This window comes from Scyliorhinus canicula, chromosome 15, assembly GCF_902713615.1.
Source record: "Scyliorhinus canicula chromosome 15, sScyCan1.1, whole genome shotgun sequence".
Classification (NCBI taxonomy): domain Eukaryota; kingdom Metazoa; phylum Chordata; class Chondrichthyes; order Carcharhiniformes; family Scyliorhinidae; genus Scyliorhinus; species Scyliorhinus canicula.
The window spans coordinates 66,791,876-66,818,446 of record NC_052160.1 but is presented as its reverse complement, the minus strand read 5'-3'; the positions used below and the strand labels follow the sequence as shown (position 1 = coordinate 66,818,446).

The window sequence follows — 26,571 nt, the reverse complement described above, 5'->3', positions numbered from 1 at the left end:
ACCCCTGGCCACAGGTGAATGATGGCAGGTCAATGTTAATAGGGTCCAGGAGAAGTACGTTTGCAGAAAGTGCAAGGGGTGGCTCTCAGCACCTCCCCACCTCCCACCCGAAACCAACCTTGCTTTTCGAGCGTCCCACATGGAGAGTCTCCTGCGGGGTAAATACCAAGGGGTTGAGGCCCTTAATTTCCCACTGAAGGCCTTCAATTGGCAGCAGAGCGGTAAGGCTACCGTGAGCTTTTGTGACACAGGGTTAATCAGGATAGAGGCAGGAAGTACTCACCACCACCCTCCTACTCAATTAATGCCCCTCCACCATGAAATTCACCATGGGGGAAGTCACTAAATTCCTCCCAATGAATTTTTTTTTTGCAATGTTGATTGGCCAGAGCTATCTCTCCCATTCTTCTTTAAAATAGTGCCCTGGTATCTTTCTTACCCACCTAAGAGGGCAGACCTTTTCATCCAAAACACGGCACCTCTGATTGTGCAGGACTCCTTCAGTACTCGACTGTGAATGTCAGTCTAGATCTCAGTGATGGTTTCTGGAGAAGGGCTTGAATTCACAACATTCTGACAGAGAGGTACGAATTATATCGACTGAGCCACAGGTCATTGCCCAGCCAGGCATCAACTTCAGTCATTTGGGTAGGCAGCTGATATTTGTGGAACCGTGTGCCAGCACAAGGTGGTGCCTGCGACATTGTGATAATTGGAGGTTGCATGCAGGAAAGGGATATCTTTTGATTATTGCAAGTCTCAAAATGTCAACAATACCTTTCTCAAGTAAAACAGCGGACAGCTGGAGTGGCACACTGGTTAGCACTGCTGTCTCACAGCGCCAAGAACCCCTGTTCATTTCCAGCCTTGGGTGACTGTGTGGAGTTTGCTTGTTCTTCCCGTGCCTGTGTGAGTTTCCTCCGGGTGCTCTGTTTTTCTTACAAAAGATGTGCAGGTTAGGTGGATTGGCCATGATAATGTTTTGCCCCTTAGTGACAAAGGTTAAGTTGAGTTACATGGATAAAGCAGGGCAGTGGGCCTAGGTGGGATGTTCTTTCAGATTCGATGGGCTGAATGGCCTCCTTCTGCACTGTAGGGATTCTATGATTCTAATCAGTCCAGGTGCCTTGATTTGTGATGGAACCTCGTGGTTGTATGGAAAGAAAATGAGTCACAACTGTCCCAGGGGCCATAGGCGGCTCTCCCCTTTTCAGAGAGAGCTGACTGGTGGTGATTTAATCTGAGAGTCACCACACCTCGGGCTAAAGACAGGGTTGAAAAGGTTCATGATTAACTTCAGCTGGTACAGGAATTGAACCTGCGCTGTTGGCGTCACTCTGTATCACAAACCAGCCATCCAGCCAACTGAGTGGACAGACCTCCCATGAAGTGAGTGTGCTAAAGATATTTGAATCTGGCAGAGAGCCAAAGCCAATAATAATAATCTTCATTGTCACAAGTAGGCTTACATTAACACTGCAATGAAGTTACTGTGGAAAGCCCCTAGTCGCCACATTCCGGCGCCTATTCGATTACGCAGAGGGAGAATTCAGAATGTCCAAATTACCTAATAGCACGTCTTTCAGGATTTGTGGGAAGAAACCGGAGCACCCGGAGGAAACTCACGCAGACACAGGGAGAACGTGCAGACTCCGCACAGACAGTGATCCAAGCCAGGAATTGAACCTGGGACCTTGGCGCTGTGAAGCCATCGTGCTAACCACTGTGCCACCATGCTGCCCACACACCCAAATATCTGATGACATGTTCCAGTCCCTCCTGATATAGTCAGGCTGACCTCAGGGAGGTACGGAACATTTTGCATCACTGTTTGGGGTGAAGTCATGGCACTGGCAGGTTTCACTGATCTTAATAGTTGTCTTACGTTCAAAGTGGCCAGTTGCTATAATATAAGAAACTACCTCCTCCACACACGTTTAAGTTTGTAAATTAACAAAGGAAGCAGGTCTAAATTTAACAAAAATTAGCTACAGAGCTAGAACTAGGAGATAGAGAGATGGCAGATGAATAAAGATTGAGTCATGTAATCAAATGACATCCATTTGTGTAATGTGTTCATTGTATGCATAATGCAGATGAGCATTTTCTGCCTAATTTTATGCGTGTGGTTCTCAGCCCCGGAGGCTGCAAAGTGCAGATTGACATTCTGCTGTTGTTAAATTACACAGGCGGCTTTGTATACTGTTACAAGCCGTGATGCATATCGTGGGCCAACTGGTTGTGTCGGGGCGTTGAGAAACTTCGAGTGCAATCGAGAACGTCAAAGACAAGATTGCAAGCTAAACCCGGGTTCCCAAGGCAACTGCTCCACTGTGGGCGAGCTGTAAAGCTAGTTTTGAACATTCATTTCACTTTTTGGAGTTAGCAGACTTTGTGCTGGAATACGAAGCAGGCATCAGGGAGCTCATGCACTTAGTTTTACTTTGTGAACATTTTTCGAAGACCCGTCGAGTATCCATGAGGCACTCAATGGAAATATAAGGCCAAGGAGGCACGGGGGTGGGGTATTGAAATGTTGGTCTTCAGCGCAGAAAGTCCTATCTCTTCTCCATTCATGAGGTTGTGCTGACTGAATTCACAGCCACAGGCTTAAAAGAGCTTTCCTGTGTTTGGCACATATCCCTACCCACCCTGACCCCCCTCCCTCCTGCTTTGTCTGGTCAGTAATCCAGTCCAACGTGGTCCCAATCTTTGTCTGGTCAGTAATCCACTCCCACGTGGTCCCAATCCTTCTTTATATCTGCTTCCCAGCTGATGTGCGTCCAAGATCCTCAGTGCACAGCTACATCATGGCAGACACGATGGCTTTAAGGGTGAGTACGAAGTTTTAAACATCTCCAGCTGCACAATTGAACTACTTATTGATTTAAAAGTGCACCTTGTCCTCAGCATTATCTTTGTTCGTACACTGTGAAAAGGGCAATGTGAGATGTATTCCGCAATTAAACTCCTTGATCTCCGTTACACTGTGCTTTGATTAAGTCCTCCTGCCAAAATCAGAGAGTGGAAGTCGATGCTTCAATCCCAGAAAAGTCGGAGAATAAATGGAAGAAAAATAAATCAAAATGTCAGGAGGGGAAAAAAATACCTGTCTGAAAATGGGAACGTTTCTCAGAATTGAACAGGAACCTAAATAGTTTAATTGTTGCCTTTTTCTAGTGAGAGTTTTCAAATTTAAATTCAACATTAATTACAGTTGAATAATAATGCTCGGGTTGCATCTGTATGCAGTATTAACATGTAAAGAACAGCTTTAAGTAACAGCTGTACATGCATGCATGCAGCCCCAGGATCTTAAGGAAAATTCTGCTGGATTTAAGGATGCCAAGACAGGTAGGAAAGTATGTTGTGAAGAGGACGTAAGGAGGTTGCAGACAGATATGGATAGGTTGAGTGAGTGGTCAAAAATCTGGCAGATGGAGAGTAATGTGGGAAAGTGTGAAGTTGTTTGCTTTGGCAGCAAGAATAGAAAAACAGAGTATTACTTAATTGGAGAACGATTGCAGAATTCCAAAGTGCAGAGGGATTAAGAAGGAAAATGGAATTCTATCCTTTATTACTAAAGGAATTGAACATAAAAGTAAGGATACTAAACTTCATTTATACGGGACCAAATCTCAAATATTGTGTGCAGTTTTGGTCTCCTTATTTGAGGAAGAATGTAAATGCTGAAGGTGGTTCAGAGGAGGTTTACTAGATTGATCACTGGAATGAGCAGATCGTCTAATAAGGAAAGTTTGGACAGACTGGGCGTGTTTCCGCTAGAGGGTAGAAAAGTGAGAGGTGACTTGATTGAAGTATATAAGACCCTGAATAGTCTGGACAAGGTGGATGTGCAAAGGATGTTTCCTCTTGAGAGTCCCGGACTAGGGGCCATGGCTTTAAAATTAGGTGTTGCCCTTTTTGGTTAGAGATTAGGACAAATGAGGGGCAGCACAGTAGCATTGTGGTTAGCACAGTTGCTTCACAGCTCCAGGGTTCCAGGTTCGATTCCCGGCTAGGTCACTGTCTGTGCGGAGTCTGCACGTTCTCGGTGTCTATGTGGGTTTCCTCCGGGTGCTCCGATTTCCTCCCACAGTCCAAAGATATGCGGATTACGTGGATTGGCCATGCTAAATTGCCGTTAGTGTCCAAAAAATGTTAAGTGGGGGTTACTGGGTTACGGGGATAGGGTAGATATGTGGGCTTCAATAGGGTGCTCGTTGTAAGGGCCGGTGCAGACTCGATGGGCCGAATGGCCTCCTTCTGCACTGTAAATTCTATGATTCTATGCAATCTTTTCTCTCAGAGGATTGGGCGACTTTTGAACTCTCTGCCTCCGAAGGCAGTGGTGGCAGGGCCACTGAATATTTATAAGACGGAGGTAAATAGATTCTTAATAGGCGAGGGGGTTAAAGGCTAGCGCGCTGGGAGGGAATGTGGAATTTGAAACACAAACAAACCAGTCATGATCTTATTGAATGATGGGGCAGGCACCTGGACCAATTGGCCTACTACTGCTCTTATTTCGTATGGTCCTATGACACCACAGGTCAGTCATTTCCACCCAGAGCCCTATCCTCAATTCCCTAGTGTAGGATTTGTTGTTGCTGCATACCATTCATCTTTGGAAGTATTTGGTGAGTCCTGTCTATTGGAGGAAAGTTTCTTCTGAAAACTTGTGACTGACGAATATAAAACTAGGGCTGAGCCCGAGAGCAGATGGCACAAAACATGGAAACATTGTGAACTGACTGTGAGGAGGATATGGTTGGGCTTTCAAGAGGCCGTAGACAAGTTGGTGGGTATGGGCATTTATGTGTGACAGATGAAATTCAATGCAGAGATGTGAGCAGTGATACATTTTGGGAAGAAGACTGTTTCTAAATGGGATGCAGCAACAGAGGGATCTAGAGTACGTCTGCACAAATCACTGGCGGTGGCAGGACAGATTGAGCAAGCAATGAATAAACCATACGGGATCTTTTATAAATAGGCACAGTGTGAAAACAAGGAGCTTATGATGAACTGTTGTGGAGCACTGGTTCAGCCTGAACTGGAGTATTGTGTTCAGTTCTGGGCATCACACTTTAGGAATGTTGTGACGTTGGAGAGGATGCAGAAAAGATTTACAAGAAAGCTTCTGGGGATGAGAGATTTCAGATACGTAGATAGATGGGGAGGCGGTGGCGTGGCGGTATGGTGGACTTGTAATCCAGAGATCCAGGGTAATGTTCTGGGGACCTGTGTATGAATCCCACCATTCAATTAAAAAAAAATCTGGAATTAAAACTCTGATGATGACCATGGAACCATTTACCGATTGTTGTAGAAACCCACCTGGTCAGAGAAGGAAATCTGCCATCCTTACCCGGTCTGGCTTAAATGTGACTCCAGAGCCACACAGCAATGCGGTTGACTCTTAACTGCCCCCACTGAAATGGCCCAGCAAGTCATTCAATTCACAGGCAATTAGGAATGGGCAACAAATGCTGGTCCCGATGGCCTCATCCCAAACAAATAAAAAGGAGATGGGAGAATCTGGGCCTGTTCTCATTAGAGAAGAGCAGTTTGAGAGGAGAATCGATCGAGGAGTTCAAAATCATGAGGGATCTGGATAGCGGAAATCGTGAAAAACTGTCCTCTTTGACTAAAGGGTCGGGAAACAGAGGACCACAATTTAAGGTGATTGACAAAAGAACTAAAGGCGAGATGAGGGAATGTATTGTTTAAATCAGTCGAATCCGGAATGCACTGCCTGAGTGTGTGGTACAGGCAGATTCTTTCAAGGCTTTCGAAAGGGAGTTTGATTATAATCTGTAGAGAAAAGATTTGCAGGTTGTGTAGGAAAATGGTGGGGAAGTAAGACTAGCTGAGTTGCTCTTGCAGAGAGCCGACATGGATATGATGGGCCGAATGGCCTCCTGTGCTGTAACAATTTTCTGATGCTATGATTCAATGGCTGGAATTTTCCTGCTGGAGCCAATGGAGTTTAAAACGGCTCGCCACATTTTATGGTTCTGGCTCTGGGCGAGAGGGTCATACAATTCTGCCCAATGAATGGGGATGCCTGATAATTTCCAAATGTATATGGACATGATTTTTATAACAAAGGTTAGCGTCTTCGATAGAAAGAAAATAACTTGTACTTATTTGGACCTTTGACCTCAGGACCAAAATGTTTTGCAGCCAGTTAAGTAAATACTTGAAATGTAGTCACCTTGACATGAAGGAAATATGGCAGTCAATTTGCATGCAGCAAAACCCTCACAAATATCAAAGAACAAAGAAAAGTACAGCACAGGAACAGGCCATTCAGCCCTCCAAGCCTGCGCCGACCATGCTCCTGTCTAAACTAAAATCTTCTATACTTCTGGGGTCCGGATCCCTCTATTCCCATCCTATTCATGTATTTGTCAAGATGCCCCTTAAATGTCACTATCGTCCCTGCTTCCACCACCTCCTCCGGCAGCGAGTTCCAGGCACCCAATACCCTCTGGGTAAAAAACTTGCCTCGTACATCTCCTCTAAACCTTGCCCCTCGCACCTTAAACCTATGCCCCCTAGTAATTGGCCCCTCTACCCTGGAAAAGAATCTCTGACGATACACCCTGTCTATGCCCCTCATAAGTTTTGTAGACCTCTATCAGGTTGCCCCTCAACCTCCGTCGTTCCAGTGAGAACAAACCAAGTTTATTGAACTTCTCCTCTTAGCTAATGCCCTCCATACCAGGCAACATCCTGGTAAATCTCTTCTGCGCCCTGTCTAAAGCCTCCACATCCTTCTGGTAGTGTGGTGACCAGAATTGAACACTATACTCCAAGTGTGGCCTAACTAAGTTTCTATACAGCTGCAACATGACTTGCCAATTTTTATACTCACTGCCCCGGCCAATGAAGGCAAGCATGTCGTATGCCTTCTTGACTACCTTCTCCACCTGTGTTGCCCCTTTCAGTGGCCTGTGGACCTGTACACCTAGATCCCTCTGACTGTCAACACTCTTGAGGGTTCTACCATAATGGCCTTCTTCTGCACTGTTAATTCTATGATTCTATGATTCACTGTATATTCCCTACCTGTATTAGACCTTCCAAAATGCATTACCTCACATTTGTCCGGATTAAACTCCATCTGCCGTCTCTTTGCCCAACTCTCCAGAGGATCTAAATCCTGCTGTATCCTCTGACAGTCCTCATCGCTATCCGCAATTTCACCAACCTTTGTGTCATCCGCAAACTTACTAATCAGACCAGTTACATTTCCCTCCAAATCATTTATATTTACTACGAACAGCAAAGGTCCCAGCACTGATCCCTGCGGAACACCACTAGTCACAGCCCTCCAATTAGAAAAGCACCCTTCCATTGCTACTCTCTGCCTTCTATGACTGAGCCAGTTCTGTATCCACCTTGCCAGCTTACTGCTGATCCTGTGTGACTTCACCTTTTGTACCAGTCTGCCATGAGAGACCTTGTCAAAGGCCTTACTGAAGTCCACACAGCCAACATCCACTGCTCTACCTGCATCAGGGCCGGCTCAAGGCACCGGCAACTCGGGCAGTCGCCCGGGGCGCCATGTGCTAGGGGGCGCCAGAGACTCGGGTCCGCTCCGCCCCCCCCCCCTCGGGTCCGCTCCGCCCCCCCCCCCCCCCGGGTCCGCTCCGCCCCCCCCCCCCTCGGGTCCGCTCCGCCCCCCCCCCTCGGGTCCGCTCCGCCCCCCTCCCCTCGGGTCCCTCCGCCCCCCTCTCGGCCCCCCCCCCCCCCCCCCCCCCCCCCCCACAAGGGCGCCGAAGTTCAGCTTGCCCGGGGCGCCAGCAACCCTAGGGCCGGCGCTGACCTGCATCAATCATTTTTGTGACCGCCTCGAAAAACTCTATCAAGTTAGTGAGACACGACCTCCCCTTCACAAAACCGTGCTGCCTCTTGTTAATACGTTCACTTGCTTCCAAATGGGAGTAGATTCTGTCTCGAAGAATTCTCTCCAGTCATTTCCCTACCACTGACGTAAGGCTCACTGGCCTGTAGTTCCCTGGATTATCCTTGCTACCCTTCTTAAACAAAGGAACAACCTGGCTATTCTCCAGTCCTCCGGGACATCACCTGGTCATCAGGTGCATTACCTCAATTATCAAAGATTATCTGATTTTTTTGTGACATTTATTGAGAGATTAAAAATTTGGTCTTCTCTTCTTTGTGGAATCCTTTGTGTCCAGCTGAGAGAGAAGACAGGGCCACCATTTAATGTCCTGTCCAAAAGCGAATGCTCCCAGCAATGCAGGGCTCCCTCACTGCTGCATGGACAAGGCCAACCTATTTATGTTGAAGTCTGTGGAGTGGGCCAAACTCGGCCCTTTTGACTCCAAAGCAGGGCCGGCTCAAGGCACCGGCAACTCGGGCAGTCGCCCGGGGCGCCATGTGCTAGGGGGCGCCAGAGACTCGGGTCCCCCGCATGCGCAGTTGGGCCAGTGCCAACCAGCGCATGCGCGGTGGACGCCTTCCCCCAGGGCGGCCCCCCTCGGTCCGCCCCCCCCTCGGGTCCGCCCCCCCCCCTCGGGTCCGTCCCCCTGCCCCCCTCGGGTCCGCCCCCCCGCCCCCCTCGGGTCCGCCCCTCCGCCCCCCCTCGGGTCCGCCCCCCTCGGGTCCGCCCCCCCCACCGGTCCGCCCCCCCCCCCCCCCCCCCGGGGTCCACCCCCCCCCCTCGGCCCCGCCCCCCCTCTCGGCCCCGTCCCCCCTCTCTCGGCCCCCCCCGGCCCCGCCTACCCCGGCCCCGCCTCCCCCGGCCCCGGCCCCCCCCCGCCCCCGCCCCCGCCGAAGGAGGCTATTCGACCCATCTGGTCTGCACCTTACCTTGGCCCACACCCCCACTGTATCCCAGTAACCTCACCTAATCTACACATCTTTGGACACTAAGGGGCAACCTGCGGGTTATAATTGAAGATTATGCCCAATTGAGTCTTGTTATGAGGCCAAGAGTGTCCATCAGAGATCTTGTTACAGTATGAAGTAGAATGCCAACTTGACAAATTCCAGGGCTGGATTTCTCAGAGAGAATAGGATCATCACAATGCACAGAGCTTTGTGAACTGGGTAAGACCTGTGGCTGTGGGAGAGTGCCTGTGTGAGTGTGTTTACACTTCTTAAATAAGGGCATCCTTAATCATCTTGAAATTTTGGCAGGCATGTATGAATTCTACGTGATTGTTGTTTGGGGAAACAATATGGACTATTTACTATCACAAATGAGCTATTTTTGATGGAGTCCAATCCATACTGTTTATCAAGAAGCTCAATTTCACCTATAGGAAGCTGGCAAATCCACTGTTGTTCTTTCTGGGTCTATTAATTTTAACTATTTTCTTTAATTACAGTTTTGATGCCTTTTGTTGTTTTTAATTTGCTGAAATCAGTGACAGCACTGCAAATTCATGCTTACATTATGCTTTTCCAGTAACTCCCCTCTTCTATAGTGACAATTGAGTCTATGCTGGGATATGGTTCTACCTGAGGCAGACTATAATACTTTTCTAAGTCACAATCCTTTATACGTGAACATTCTCAATGTGCATTGATAGATAATTAAATCAAAGGAACATCACAGCCAATCCAAAGCCTGTGCGCATTCAATGACCATAAAATACGCATGCATACACATATTTTATGACACCATGGGCCAGGCATGGTCAATTCCAGCCCCACTTGACAAATACCCAAAGTCTTTGGCCCTTGGCTCCCCAATAATTTCAGTCACCGGGTTTGTAAATGTATACACCTTTTTATTTATAACAAGAACTATAATGAAATCTGCAGCAAATACCAACTGGTTAACCATTATCTAATTCCTAAACCCCCACTTTAACTTGCCCCCCCCATCTATACACACACACACACTCACATACACACACACACACACACACACACAAGACAGACAAACACAGAGGGGAAGAGAGTAATTAAAATAATAAGTAAAAGGATAAAAAGAGTCTTTGTTTCAGATGGCAGTCTTTAAGCAGACCTTCTTTCAAAGTAAGCTTTCTGATCCAGGTCTCTGTTTGTAGCCTGTAATAGTTTTCACTGTTGAGGCATCCAGGTCTCTGGAGTTTCAGATATAAAGCAACTCACAACATTTCTGGAGAGGCAGAGAGAGAATGAGGGAAGGACATTAGCCTGAGTGTCCAGGATTCAAATTGAGCTCTTTCGGTCTCTGAAAATCAATCCACTCAGGCAGGATCCAATCACCACCTGTTTCCAGGCAGAATAGCGCCTTTTTGGTCAATTCACGGGTCACCAGACAATCAATCGAACCGAGCCCCATCCCATCTCTCGCGTGCTGAAAAATCTGGGTCTTGCTGTCCAAATCTAGCACCATATACTATGTTGCAACTTTGTGAATTCCTCATTCTCTCTGCTGCTTGACTTAAATATGCATGTTCATTAAGCATCCATGGATCAAAAATGATAACGGCAAAAATAAAGAAAGGGGAATTAAGAGAATCATCAGGAAGGATTTCTACAACTTAGACACACACAAACACACACATGCATGCACACATATACACATACACACATGTACATACACAGACAAGCACATGCAGACACGTCCATGCACGCACACACATACACACACAGAAACATACACTCACATACACATACATACACACTTCTAATGGGTAAACCACCAAAGGACACTGGGTGAGATAGGCTGGGCCAAAATCCTGGCGCTCCCTCCCTAATAGCACTATGAGTGTGTTTACGCCACATCGACTGCAGTGTCTCAAGAAGGAAGCTCACCACCATCTTCTCAAGGGCAATTAATGCTGGATTTGCAAACAGCACCCACATCCCAGAAATAAATTAATAAAAGCATGCAATTTCTGCAATCCAAGAGGGCTTGTGTTTTCATTCTCACCCCCCGAAGCAGTTTGAATTTTCACGCTGAATTACAACTGCTTACACATCACATTGTTGGAAAATTTCATTTGGCTTCCGGGATGTAAAGAAATATCTGGATGTTGAAGCTCCCATTACTGTGAGGCAGAAGCTAAATCAGTCTTTCTCCTCTAAAATGGAATGAGTAGCGCAGAAGTCCACACATCTTTGTCTGCTCGAATGGAAATGAAAGCGAAACTTCCCTCAGGCATCTGTATAAGGTTTGAGCCAGGAACTTTGGTTTCGCATCAGTGAAGTTGGAGCTCACTCAGGGGCTGAATATATTCAAATATTAGCTCAGACACTGACCTGAGTACTTCCAATTATGCTTCAAATCTATGCTTTTCGAAGTTTTCCTGCACACATCTCATTTAATGCAGATTTGAAAATATTTAGCCTGTGTCAAATCAGAATTTAATATATTCATTGCCATCAGATATATTTTTGCTTCTACTAATGCACAAATTTAGAGAAATGAACTGAATAGCTTAACACATTACAACTATCTTCAAGCTGTGGAACTATCTAGGCACTATACTCTTCGATGTTAAATTTAAAGTACCCAATTCATTTTCTTTTACAATTAAGGGGCAAGTTTAGCCTGGCCAATCCACTTATCTTGCACATCTTTGGGTTGTGGGGGTGAGACCCATGCAGACACAGGGGGAACCTGCAAACTGCACACGGACAGTGACCCGGGGCCGGGATCGAACCTGGGACCTCAGCGCTGTGAGGCAGCAGTGCTAACCACTGTGCCACCGTGCCACCCCTCTCTTCAATGTTACTTTAATTGATTGTTTTTTATTATTCACATTTGTTGAAAGACAATCATATAATTACTCATTCACAGTCTGTTATTATACACTCCTTAATATATTAGATGTCTTCCAAGCTCTCAGGTTGTAATTTTCCAACATTATCCAATAGTGCAAAATGGTATTGAAACAAAGGAACATATTTGAAAATTAGGATGGAAAAAGACTATTGATGCTGTTAGCATACAGACATAGATAATACTTGAATCAATATTTTCTGCATTAACTCTTAGTTACCAGGAGAAGTGCGGGAAGGTGGGAGGCTCTGATAAAATCACAGAGAACCGTGTCGGATCAGCTACCCAGTGCTTCCTGCCGTCGGGAATTTTAGCCAACGGCAGAACCAGATGTGGAGAGGCTACCCATTCAAAGGAGGTGGAAAGCCAATCTCCATCATTAAAGGCTCACTTAGGAACAGTTTAATGGCGCTGTCATCATTTTGCCCATGGTGATTGTCCTACCTGCCACACTACATGAGGAGACCCCCGCCAGCAAAATGGTGGCGACCTCCCAGTGACAGTCTAGCGGGTAAGAATTTATGAGGCAGAGGGCCAAGGGCGTGAGGGCAGCTGGACCCAACAACTTCCTGGAAAGGTTTCCTGGGAAAATGAATTAGCTGGGGAGAAAATGAAATGTGCATAATTGCTTATTTAAAGAGAAGTGGATTTTTAAAATAAAATGCTGTTAACCTTTCTGTTTGTGGGCAGTTTGAAGCTATGTGTCCTGAGGGCCTGTGTCCTGGTTGGAATGTGACTCTGAAGGGTGAACCAACCTCAGAAGCCAAAAGGTAATTGAAAAGTGTGCGGTCTGCCACCATCATGATACATTTTCATTGCTGACATAACCCCACGTTGCCATCAAGGGAAGTGAAACCAATCCATATTATTACACAACAGACCCCTTCCGCTCACACATCCGCAGAAATTAGAGATATTTCTGAAGATGAGCTGGTGTTCCACTCAGAACCTCCATTCAGCAGCCGCTTCTGGAAGGGTGCATGTGTGGATATGAGGTGAGGGCAGAGGGAGACCAGACTCTGCTCCTCCAAAGCTCAAATTACTTGCAATGGAGTCTCCTGGTGGATGGGTGTCCCTATGAGGGTGATGACTACCAGACTCTTCTACACCTAGTGGGTGTGTTTTCTGGCCTGTAGTTCCCAACACATCACAAACGGTTTGAAGTGCAGACCTTTGTTTTCTTGGATGGAAAGTTGGAGCAGCCTATCTCTGGACAGGTTTACCTGCACTGCAGTGCTGAAGTCTGTTCACCCTCTAATCAGGATGATTGTACACCCAACTGTGACCCAAAGAGACGTAGGAGCATCAATGACTACAAGGGAACGTTAATGAGTGCTCCTGGTCCCATTTTCCTGAGGTATACGCTTCGCATTCTTTTTCTCACCTCTTCACCTTCCCTCTTCCCTTCATCTCAATATATTTTCTCATTCTCTTCTTCGCCCTTTGACACAAAGGAGAGAAACAAGGATGGTCTTTCAGCCATCTTGCAACCATCAGCTGGAGAGCATGAAGCACTGTGCGTAGAAATCATAGAATTCCTACAGTGCAGAAGGAGGCCATTTGGCCCATCGAGTCTGCACCGACTCTTCGAATAAGCACTCCACCCATGCCCACCCCGCCCTACCCCCGCAACCCCATAACCTAACCTGCACATCCACCTACCCCGTGCATCTTAGGACTGTGAGAGGAAAGCAGAGTACCTGAAGGAAACCCATGCAGACACAGGGAGAACGTACAAACTCCACACAGACAGTCAATCCAAGGTCAGAATTGAACCCGGGTGCTGACCACTGTGCCGCCGTGCTGCCCCAGTTCTGGGAGATGGAGAAAAATGGGGGTCTTCCAAATACCCGGTGACAAAATTCAATATCCACATAGCCACATAGTGTACACTCATGTTGATAACAGCAGTAAATCTAATATGATCATGTGCACAATGATCACTTAAAACATTCTTACCTTGACCATCCTCATTCATGTCTTTTATTTCTCACAGGGCATTAAAGTGGGAGGCAGGAGGTGGTGCAGTTAGGATGAGGAGCGAGAGGAGTGGAGACCTTCTGAGGGTGCACCATCATTCAGACCATGCAGTAACTCAGATACTCACACTTGACTAGGACTAACAAGGTGGCACGGTGACACAATGGTTAGCACTGCTGCCTCACAGTGCCAGAGTTCCGACTTTGGTGATTGTGTGGCGTTTGCACTTTCTGTGTCTACGTGGGTTTCTTCCGGGTGCTCCAGTTTCCTCCCACAGTCCAAAGATGTGCAGGTTAGGTTGATTGCCCTTGCTAAATTGCCCCTGCAGGTCCAAGGACTGTAGGTTAGGTGGGGCTACGAGGATAAGGCGGGGAGTGGGCATAGATAGGAAGGGTCGGTGCAGATTCGATGGGTTGAATGGCTGCCTTCTGTACTGTAGGGATCCTATTCTATTCTAAGGCAGATAGTTGGGTTTTGACCTGGGGACTCACATCAGATGTGAGCAAGAGCACATCATGTAGAAAGGAGCAGCTGAAAAGAGTCTATGTGGGGGCCACACAACACTCAAGGCTCTTCTCTGCTGGGCATAGAAGTTGTGAGGGATAGGGTACTCCTGGAACCACAGCATATATTGGGAGGTGTTCAGGCTGCCCCATGCAGATAGATTGGAGGAGTCCATGTTAAGCATGTGCAGCATGATGTCACAGGCCTTTGCCATGTTGTACTCACCACGGAAAGAGTGGCCCCTGCAGGAAGCATAAAACATGTCAATCAAAAGTGTGCCGGAAAGGTCTCACCAATGGCTTGCAAACTGTGAGTGGAATGTTCTGGTAATTGTTTATTTTCTTCAGTGGGACCCATTCCCAATCCAGCTGCGCTGTGGGTCTGCAGTGCACGTTCCGGAATAATCTTCCAAAAGATCGCCTCCGAATTGGCCACCTGCACCATCCAAGCAAGGACAGCGGGCGGGATCACAGGACTGCCGGCCCAATCAGAGGACCTGCGCCATTGGAAGGCCGGGATCCTCACCAGGAGGGGTCAGGGCTGCTCAGGCAGAAAGGGGAGAGCAAGAAATGTGCCGGAAATCTCAAAATGAACTGGGGAGAGCTGGTAGGCGCTGCTTGGACTACGGGTGTAGCTTTTACTACCCATGGTGCCATCATCGGGGCACAGAGACTCTGGCTCCAAAGACATCCTGACCTGCCACCCCACAGGCTCAGCACTCCGCGAGAGGCAGCTCCATTGCCCAAAATTCCCAATGGAATTCTCCCCATTCCCCTTCATTAGGCTCCCAATTGATGGTTTTGGGATACAGCTATTACTAGGTGAGTAGCTGCCGCCAATATTCATCCAGCCCGATCTCTAAGTTTACTCTTAGTCCCAATTTTCAAATCCATCTCCATGGGACCAGAAAGATTCTTCCCTCAGAGTTCCACCTTAATGAGGAAGAATTATATTCCAGTCTTGGTCATTCATCATCCCATTCATCTGCAGCTCACTTTGAACAGTGACATCTGGCTGGGACACAAAATAATGTTGAAAGGGTCTTAGAGTGGGGAGTTTCGGTCAGAGCACTCCCCTAAGCATGCAGGTCCAGCAGGCAGCGAAGAAGGCAGATGGTCTGTTGACCTTCATAGTGGGAAGATTCAAGTACAGGAGCAGGGATGTCTTGCTGCAATTATACAGGCCCTGGGCAATACAGGGGCCCGGTGCAGAGGAACATAGGCCCCCATGGACCTAGCCCTCAGCCCGATCGGAACGCCTTGATTGCCGGCCAGGCCATCGTGGAGGCCTCCGCCGGGTCGGATCCCCCCCACCCCTCCCCATCGGGACGGCCCCTGCAGACAGAACTCCGAGGTCTCGTCGGGTGGGACCATACGTAACCCACGCTGGTGGGACTTGGCCGAACTCAGCGGGCACTCCACCCGCCGAGTCCCAGAGAATCGCCGAGGGGGCCGTTGAAAGCGCGGCGGCAATCCCACGGTCGCCCAAAAATCGACGCCACAGAATCGGTGAGTCAGAGAATCCCAGCCTGTATGTTTTCAAGAAGGAGTTAGATATAGCACATGGAGTGAAGGGGATCACATGGTATGGGGAGAAAGCAGGAACATGTTACTGAGTTGGAAGTTCAGCCATGATCACAATGAATGGTGAAGCAGGATTGAAGGGCCGAATGGCCTACTCCTGCTCCTATTTGCTATGGTTCTATGTTCCTTCTCACCCACTAGCCTCCACCCCAGTCAATAGCTCGTTTGCAGCCTTGTGCCCTGATGACTGAATCTGCCCCCACACAGGGTGCTGATAGGGCAGTCCTTGGAAGGACCCTCATGGGTTTGAAAGCCCAGAGGATGTCATCGAAGAGCATCTGAGCAGTTAGAACAGGGATCTGAGCACCCTGTCTGTATCGTTCTGCCAAAGCTACAGGCATTGCATATGTCGAAGTGCTCTGGAGAGGAAGATTTGTAGTTTTACATGGGGGTATGTTACACAGTGTTAGATTGTTGAGTTTCTGTTCAGCCACACAAAGGTTATCTGTTCCCACTCTGTTGCTGACTGGTAAGTGACCTTTTGGTTTGTGATGAAGAGTAAGATGTGAATTGACAACGAGGAATGGGAATCTATGAAAGGGATACCTGGTTAGTTGCAGAGCTGCTTTATGTTGGGGGGCATGGCAAAGGGGAGGATAGTGGTATTTGCAGAAGGTTGACTGGTGGAATCTAAGCAAACCTCACAATAATGAGGGGAACTCAGGCACCAATGTTTGCCACTGCTGGTGTCTTGGCAGCATCATGTTGCTCTGCTTCTCCCCTCCTCGTAATGGTCTGAAAAGGCTCTGTTCCTTGTTCCCCCTGCAGGTGCAAACCTTGTTGCAGAGCAGAGCAAATCATTCTGGAGACACTGAAAAAGCCAAGCGAGCAACTCAGCTCAAGGGCAATTAGGGATGGGCAATAAATGTAGGCCCAGCCAGTGATGCCCACATCCCATGAATGAATTTATTTTTTAAACTGGCAGGTGCATACTGATGGGCACTTCCAAATCTGTCCAGGCACCTGAAGGACATCTTCAGTGTACTCATGCCTAGCTCAAACAAACATCTGTTTGTCATACAGCATTCACTGTATCACTTCTAGGCCGCATACTTGGACCTCTCACAGGGGTCATTGGCCTTTTAAGTGCGTATCCCTTTTTCTCTGCACCGTCGGCATTAAGGAGTGGAAAGATCAGGGACGAAACCTGTTTCGGGATGAAAAGCATCAAGTGATTTTCTCAGGGGAATCCTGCACACATTAGCATAAGCATCTTTTGTGGTTGCATATATGCTGCGCATTGACAGAATGAAAACCCTTGCTATTGATGAACACGTCTCAATGATCCTAGGTGCCTTATTTGCCAGGTGTGTGCAATCGATCATGCCAGCTGGAGCTGAAAGCACAAGCACCCACTCACTCTGGCTGTCATCATTAGTGGCAAAGTTGGCACAATTGCCTTCCACGCTAACCAAGCAATCGTGTCTGAAGCATTTGGGAACAGCTGACTACACGAATCTGCTGATGTCACTCGCTTGAGCCCTGGGAGGAGCCAGTGATCAAGTCGTTGAAAGTGGTGACTCTGACAAGCAGGGGTAAAGTGTGGCCATCAGGTCAGCGAAGCAGCAAGCCTCATTCCAACAGATCATCGACCTGCCACTGACACGAGAACCTAGTCTCCTGAAACACTAAAATTGGAACATGTCGAGGAAGCTGAACGTCTACCTCTGGACCCTGTGCTATGTGTGTGGCCTCTTTCATGCCGCACCTCACCATTGAATCAGCACAGCACAGAAGGAAGCCAGTCAACTCATCTAGTCCATGCTGGCTCCCTGTTGGATAATCCAGTCAGTCCCGTTCACCCTGATCTGCTCCTGATCATCTTGGTCCTCATCAGTGGTCCAATACATATATGGCACCATGCTAATCTAATAGATCACTAATTCACAGCGAAGATCAGACTCCAAACTTCCAAACACATGACACTCGCTTCCCAGCACCATAAGACCATAAGATATAGGAGCAGAATTAGCTCATTCGGCCCATCGAGTCTGCTCCGCCATTCAATATGTTTCTCATTCCCAATTTCCTGCCTTCTCCGCAGCACCAGTACAGGGAACAAAGCACTCCACACACAACAAGGCAAGGAAGCATTTGTAAGTATTCAGTACATATTGGTACAAAGTTCTGAGAGGTGTGTGCATCCACAGTTAAACCCCCACTGTAAATGAGCGATTAATGTGTTGAAATTGAGCATCATTCAACACAGCCTGATGTTAAATATGAAAGTCAATGAGCTGGAGTCAGCATCTTAACACTCTGGGCAGAATTTTACACTCCCCCCCCCCCCCCCCCCCCCCCCCCCCCCCGGCCCCAGATATATTCTGAGGCTGGGCCGAGCATACAACTGAATGGAGAGGATTCCCCTCGAGAAGCATCACGTCCAATCCCAGACGCAATTTCATGCTTGGGGCAGGCAGGGCCTTGAGTGGGAACCTGCCTTTTCACCACTTAATGGCCACTTAAAGGCCTTATCTCATCCAGCCTCAATTTTTAGATTGGTGGGACTGGGTGGGGGTAGGGTGAAAAAATGACATTTATACTTTTCTCCACCTTGGCCAGAAAGTTGTGGGGGGAGGGGCGGTGGTTGGACACCTTGCTCTCGAGGCCCCCTCAAAGTCAGGGTACCTTCCCCCCACCCACCCTCTGTGATGTTGGAGCTCTGGGTTCCACTCCCCCACACTCCCCTCCCCCCACTGCCCCCTGGCCTACTAACCCTCCCACCTCCGATGCCACATTTACCCCTCTCCTGACTCGCCACCCCCTCTCCCATGCATTCCCTACCTTGCTACCCCAGGACCTAGTCCCAGGCAGAGTGCTGCAGTGCCGCATCTGGGCCTACAGCACTGTGCCTGGCTGGGTTGGTGAGCTGTCAGCCAATCTGATTGGCTGACAGCTCTATGGGGTGGTACTGCCTTCCAAAGGTGGATGGAAGACCTGCCCACTGCCAATCAATGCTGAAGTGAGTGTTAAATGGCAGTGGGAGTTTGAGAGTCAGCGGCTGCGGATTTTGCACTGATTCTCTCACCATCTTTAAAATCCTACCCACTGTTAACCTCCGGGCTTTAAATTTCACGCCCACTCCCAAGTGCAATCCACCCCATTGTCTTTGGTCTATGCCACAAACACTGTTCCTTGACCACTGACTCCATCCCTACCGCTGACCATTATCAAAGGCTGAGGCTGACTCATTTGTTCCAACCTTGGCTGCCTGTGATTCTGATAGTGACTGCCCACCCATATCCAGTCCACCGCAAAGCCATTATCGCCAACTCTCCAACCTCAGCTCATCTGCTGCAGGAATCCTCATCCTATCCTTTGCTATCTTCAGATTTGACACTTCCGATGCCCTCCTGACTGACCTCCAGAAACCTGAGCTCATTCAAACCTCTATTGCCCACTGCCCACAGCCTAGCTCGCACCGCGACTGGCTCATCCATTACACCTGTGCGTCCTGTCACACAGAGGCTCCTGGTCCAGCAACACCTCCATTTTAAAATGCTCATCCTTGTTTTCAAATGCACTATGGCTTCAGCCCTTCCTATCTCCATAATCTCTTGCAGTCCTAAAATCTTCCAAGAACTCTGCACTTCTCCAATTCTGGCCTCGTTCTCATCTCCAGTTTTATCTCTTCACCACTTGGCAACTCTGCATTCTGCAGGCTCTGAACTCTGGAATACCCTCCCTAAACCCTTCTGCCCCTCTTTCTCTCTCCCTCATGCTCCCTTCCTTTGGGGAGATGACAAGGACCTATCTGCCTCCTGCCTTTAATATCTCCTCATCAGACTGGGTGTCAAATTTAAGAATTGTTCATGTGAAGCACCTTGGATCATAAAAGGCACTAAATAAAAGCAAGTTCCTTTACTGACATTTATAATAGCTGCCATTAGCTCTTCAACAGCTTGATGTAAAGAACCTGCTAACATGGTACATTGTATTACAGGAGACAGTTGGCATCAACACTTCTATAATACATCGCGGCACCTGTCATCAAAGTCAAGGCTGCAGTCTGTGATTTATGCTATAACACTGGAGCAGTTTCTTTCTCATTGTCTCCCTCTAGAACTAATGTCTTTCTCTCTGTCTGATCTTATTTTCTTTCTTTTCTCTGTCTATTGTTAACTCGTTCCGTTTTGGCTTTTCTAACTTCAGATTTGTCTCACTCCATTAAACACATTAAATTAAATACCCTTGATCTAGTCAAAGTGTGGTTGTTGAATGATAAAGGTTGACACTGCAGCAAGAGCTTAAAGTCAACAATCTTTACATTTAGGCAAATTCATTCAATTTGAAATGACAGGGGAGTCTTGCAAATGGAATTGCAACACTGCCTGGGTGTGAGTATAGGGACAAGAATTACATTTGAAACGCATGGATTGTAGTTCAGTTAAAAACTGCAGTCACACGTTGATATCACATCCGGAAGCTGACAGCTTTCGGCTATTCTTCAACCTCCAGTGAGGTCTGCAGAAAGGGCCATGATTCAGGGTCGTTTAACAGCTTACAAATACGTGCCATTAGATAAGACCCTGGCTCAGATTGCCCAACTCAGCTCAGGCAGCAGATCGAAGCTGAGGTGTTTAAAAAAAAACACAGAAATTGCTGGAAATACTCAGCAGGTCAGGTAGTGCCTGCAGAGAGAGAAAGAGCGTGAATGTTTCAGATCGATGACCTTTCATTAGAACGGAAGTGTCTGCAGTGTAAGATACAGCACCAGGCAATGCAATAAATTCGCCACTGAGGGATTGAGTGCCCCACATTTAAATGTTATGGATAATGATTTTTCTGAACACCAGCATTCTCTTATCCTGCGCATATTTTTGCATGCAATGACGATCTGTACAGGAATTGCGATGTGTTTTAAATGTGAATGTCTCTTTTCATAATAGGCCAACATGTTACGAAAAATACCAAAAGCAGTGGTATGGATCTGATGAAAGGCCATTGGCCTGAAATATTGGGCTGGATGAGATGGGGAGGAAGTTGGGTGTAGGTGAGAAAGTTCCATAGGGTGAGTTTCCCTCAGTTGTTGCTGAATTTAACGGTAAGATTTGATTACCATTTTTTGTCTCTGCATCATGGACACAGCCAGCCGGCCAGACTAAGAGACTGGCACCTAAGCTATTAGGCCTTCAGGGAGAGGTGGGTGGGGAAGGGGAGGGGGCGAAGGCGGGCTTTGGGTGGGCGTTGGAAAGGAGCAAGGAAGATCAGGATTGGAACGGAGGAGGGTAGGAAGGTCAGAATCCGGAGCCAAGGAAGATCGGTGAGGCTGGAGTAGGGGTTGATCAATGTATGGAGCCAGGCAAGGTGAAGATGGCAAGGGTCATGGAAGGTCAGAAGGGTCCAGCCAGGCTAGTGAGAGGATCAGAGGCCTTGTGGAGGAAATTGGAAGGGTTATGGATTGTTGGTTGGTCACATTGCAGGAAGCAGGAATTGGATCCAGAGGTTTCCCAAGGCCTAGGAAACAAGGCCTACCAGGATTCTGTTTTGGGTAACGTGAGACACACAGACTCGTTATTTCTTTAAAATAATTTTCGAGTACCGTATTTTTTTTTCCAATTAAGGAGCTATTCAGCGTGACCAATTCACCTACCCTGTACATCTTGGCTAGTGTGGGTGAGACCCAAGCAGAGGCGCAGAGTGACCCAGGGCCAGGGTTGAACCTGGATCCATGGCACCGTGAGGCAGCTAACCACTGCGCCACTGCGCCACCCTCACACAGACTCATTATAACTCATTTAAACTGTTAACCCACCACCTGGGAGCAGATCCCATCTCGCCCTATCCCACCTCTGTTAAAACTGAAATTACGCCAGCTGGTGTTTGAATACAGATTTTTGGCATCTCGTCCGGCCCAAACCCTCCTATTTTTATGGATTTAAAATCCTTCAATTAGCACTGTTTCTGTCTCCATACATTCTGCCTGACCTAATGAGTATTTCCAACATTTTCTCTTCTTTCAATATTCCAGCCTCTGAAGTATTTTACTTATGTTGCAGCGATGCAGAATTGTGTTGTGCATGTGCTAATGGAGCATGGGTTGGCATTTCTGATGGGGATTTATTTAATTTAACTTTCATTGCACCAAGATTGGATTTGGGTTTACTATCACCGAGGTACAGTGATGAGTATTGTTCTATGTACAGTCCAGACAGATCGTTCCATACACGAAAAACGTAGGACATACATAAATACACAATGTAAATACATAGACACAGACATCAGGTGAAGCATACGGCGTGTAGTACTACTTAGTAGAGAAGATAAAGTAATCTTTATTAGTGTCATAAGTAGGCTTACATGAATACTGCAATGAAGTTCCTGTGAAAATCCCCTAGTCGCCACATTCCAGCGCCTGTTCGGATACACTGAGGGAGAATGCAGAATTTCGAGTTCACCTAACAAGCACCCCTTTTGGGACTTGTGGGAGGAAGCCAGAGCACCCAGAGGAAACCCACGCAGACACGGGGAGAACGTGCAGACTCCACACAGACAGTCACCCAAGCCGGAAATCAAACCCGGGTCCCTGGCGCTGTGAAACAACTGTGCTAACCACTGTGCTGCCCAATGTGTGGAGAGATCAATTCAGTCCATAAGAAGGTCATTCAGGAGTCTGGTAACAGCGAAGAAGAAGCTGTTTTTGAACCTGTTAGTGCATGTTTTCTGACTTTTGTATGTCCTGCCCAATGGAAGAGATTGGAAGCACAAAGAATCTGGGTTGGAGCAGTCTTTGATTATGCTGCCTGCTTCCCAAGGCAGCAGGAGGTGTAGTTAGAGTCAATGGCTGGGAGGCGGGTTTGTGTGATGGACTGGGCTATGTTCACGATTCTCTGTAATTTCTTGGGCTGAGCAGTTGCCATACCAGGCTGTAATGCAACCAGATAGAATGCTTTCTATGGGGCATCTGTAAAAGTTGGTAAGAGTCAATGTGGACTTGCCAAATTTCCATAGTTTTCTGAGAAAATATAGGCGCTGTTGTGCTTTCTAGGCCATAGTGTCGACGTGGGTGGACCAGGACAGATTGTTGGTGATGTGCACAGCAAGGAATTTGAAGCTGTCAACCATCTCCACCTCGGCACTATTGATGCAGAGAGGGGTGATGCTGAAGATGGGGAGATGCTGAAAAGGAAAAATCAATCCCTAACCAATAAACATGAAAGTGTAGTGACTGCAGTTATGGAGGAAAGTACGACAGCCAATTTGCGCTGCATTTCAGGTGCTTCACCATGGAGGAGGGAGAAATCAGAGATTTCCACACTTGCTGCTGACGGGTTTCAGAACAGCACGGGCAGAAACCTAAGGGTAAGTTGTGATGCTGCATGCAAAGCTGGGAAAGGTCCAGGAATATTGCTGTAAAAAGAGACATCCTGTCAAAGGCCTTACACTCAGGAGGAACTTGCAAGAATACCAATTCTCTTTGTTAGCTTTGATTCTCCATGGCAACTCCTGGACCAACCCCTGGTTCACTTGCCAACCAATCAGCACTGTCTTCTCGTGCAGTATAAATTGTTATCCTTTTGAGACTTGGTATTCTTGTGATCGTGTCCTGATGAGTATAAGGCAACAGCTTTAACGGGATGTCTTTTTTTACAGCAATATTCCTGAGTCTCTCTCTGATTTGCATGCAGTATCACAAATTTACCCTCTTGCTTTTTTTAAATTTAGGGTACCCAATTCGTTTTTTCCAATTAAGGGGCAATTTAGCGTGGCCAATCCACATAGCCTGCACATCTTTGGGTTGTGGGGGCAAAACCCACGCAAACACGGGGAGAATGTGCAAACTCCTCACGGACAGTGACCCAGAGACAGGATCGAACCTGGGACCTCGGCGCCGTGAGGCTGCAGGGCTAACCCACTGCGCCTCCGTGCTGCCCTAGGATGTCTCTTGTTTTTAACAATACCCAAGTTTGGTACTACCACGTGGCCCAGGTATATCTTCAAAAAGGAGTAACTACCCCTGGCTCAACATACTTATTTAGTGTATTAGCTGATCTTAGCTGGAGCAGTGCAGTGATCAATTGATCTGTGTTTGATTATGTGATCTATGCTCGCTGTGCTGAGTGTGGGTGCAGATCCAGAGACAAGTAAAGACACCACAGAAAAAACTAGAAGTTGCTAGAAGCATGCGAGTAGACATTTTAAGCTTTGTATAAAACTCTGCAATTAAAGTTTTGCACACTTAGAAATTAGTGTCATCTCTGCTTTGCTCTGAGGAAGATGCAATATATAAAATATACAACAGGCAGCATAGGGTAAGATGATTTAGATTCACACCATTATGTTAATGACATACAAAGATACTAATTGGGAGCAGGAGGAGGCCATTCAGCCCGTCAAGCCTGTTCCACCATACAATAAGATCATGGCTGATCTGATTCTGGTCTCAACTCCGCATTCCGCCTACCTCCTCAATAACATTGACTCCCTTAGTGTCAAGAATACATCTTCCTCTGCCTTAAAAATATTCACTGACACTGCCTCCACCTCCCTCTGGGGAAAAGGGGGTTGCTGAGCAGATGCACAAAAGGTGGCTCTCCTCCTGAAAACTCAAAATTAGGCACTTCTAACCCAAAATAGCCCGCTAAACCCAGGAAACCTCTGCCAACACCACCACAATGAAAGAACAAGCGACAACAACAACTCAAGCAGCCGAAGACACAGCAGAGGCAGTAAAGGCCGTGAGAGAAGGACTCCAGGGAAGAGAGTTCCAAAGTTTCACGACCAAAGATGTGCAGGTCAGGTGGATTGGCCATGATAAAATTTCCCCTTCGTATCCATGGATCTGGAGTTTAGGTGGGGTTACAGGGTTGCTCTTTCAGAGGGTCGGTGCAGGCTTGATGGGCCTAACAGCCTCCTTCTCCACTATAGGGATTCTACGACCCTCTGTGAGGAAAATAAATCTCATCTGTGTCTTAATGGGAGACCGCTTATTTAAAACTGTGACCCCTAGTTCTGGACTCTCCCACAAGGGGAAGGATCCTTTCAGAATCCACTGTCAAGTCACCCTCAGAATCTTATATGGTTAAATCACCTCTCAATCTCCAAAACTTCAATAGATACAGGCCCAACCTGTTCAACCTTTTCTGAGGAGAGTTTAGGGGAGAATTCATGCCCGACAAATTCCAGGCAATGGCTATCTCCAACAAGAGAGATTCTAAACATCAACCCTTGATATTCAATGGCATTCCCATTATTGAATCCCCACATTCTGGTGGGGGCACGGGAGGGGGGGAGGGGTTTACTATTGACCAAAAACAAAATTGGACCTAGGGTTGCCAACACTCCAGGATTGTCCAGAGTCTCCAGGAACTGAAGATCAATCTCCAGCGCACAGCCGTGTACATCCCTGAGGGAAAAAATCATTGGGACATTTAAAACGATTTTTTTTTGCAAATTTCTTTGAACATTTTCACTTAACAGATATGAAAATACTGAAAATGGGGAAATAAGGCCGTTTGGTTGACAGCCAAGAATCATCCACTTGGGAAATTAGTCTTCTTGCTTTCCAGTTGGTGTTGGAAGGCCTTCCGTCACAAGGATGGGTGTGTTGGTGACTAATGGCTGGAGCATGGGGGAAAATTACGTGATGAAACTTCTCGGAATATGTTTAATCGCAGTTGGCAACCCTAACTGGACATGTAAATATTGTGGTTACAAGAGCAGGTCAAAGGCTGAGAATTTTGTGAATAGTAACTCACCTCCTGACTCCCCAAAGCCTGTCCACCATTCAAAGGCACAAGTCAGGAGTGTAATGTAATACTCTCCATTTCCCTGGATGAGTGCAGCGCCAACAGCACTCAAGAAGCTCTACACCATCCAGGGCGAGCAGCATGTTTGATTGGCACCCCCTCCAGCATGTTAAACATTCACTCCTTCCATCATTGTTGCACAGCAGCAACAGTATGCAAGGTGCCCTGCAGCAGCGCATCAAGGCTCCTTTGACAGCACCTATGACCAACACCATCTAAAAGGACAAGCCACATATCATCCTGACCTGGAACAGTATTGTCTTTCCTTCACTGTCGCTGGGTCAAAATCCAGGAACTTGCTCCCTAACAGCACTGTGGGTGCACTTACAGTACATGGAATGCAATGGTTCAAGAAGGCAGCTTACCACCACCTTCTCAGAGGCAATTAGGGATGAGCGACAAATGCTGGACTGGCCAGCAAAGCCCCCATCCCATGAAAGAATGAAAGTTCATCCAGAGTTGTCATTTCTGGTGCTGATAAGTGAACGTGTGTGCAGGATTGTAAGAGGTTCAGCTATAATACCTCAAATCATCGAGTTAACACTCCCTGTCAAAGTTCACATCATCAATGTTCAAAAGGCACCTTAACAAATACATGGAGAGGATGGGGATAGGGGGATACAACACCAGGAAGTGCTGAGGATTTTGGCCAAGGTTGGTATCCTGACCGGTGCAGGCTTGGAGGGCCGAAGGGTCTGTTCCTGTGCTGTATTGTTCTTTGTTTACATGGATTGAACGTTAACCCTAGTAAGAAATGAAAGGGGTTTGTCATATGTGGAGCAAAATCCCAGCAAAGTATCCAGGAGGAGCAGAAAGGAAATGAGAGGAGATCCAAAATTTTCAAACTCCGGAGGATAGGGTAAATCCTCCAGATTTGGCGGAGCCTGAGTCTCTGGTTTGGCTGGAAAGGAGTGAGGTCTGATGTGTAGCATGTCTTGGCATGGTGTGGGTATCCTTGGGTTGCTGGCTTCTGTATGCAAGGGTGTACAGTGCTGGG

At 47.3% G+C, this 26,571-nt stretch overlaps 1 protein-coding gene across 1 annotated transcript in view; it reads left to right on the top strand.

Annotated features, from left to right (window-relative positions):
* Positions 1 to 2,675: 2,675 nt before the first annotated feature.
* grifin (galectin-related inter-fiber protein) overlaps positions 2,676 to 26,571 on the top strand; it is a 35,911-nt gene continuing 12,015 nt past the window's right edge. Inside the window, exons 1-2 of the mRNA XM_038820403.1 lie at positions 2,676 to 2,834; positions 12,449 to 12,528. Of these exons, the coding sequence (XP_038676331.1) occupies positions 2,811 to 2,834; positions 12,449 to 12,528 (104 nt within the window). The 5' untranslated portion in view covers positions 2,676 to 2,810. The remainder of the gene's footprint in view (positions 2,835 to 12,448; positions 12,529 to 26,571) is intronic.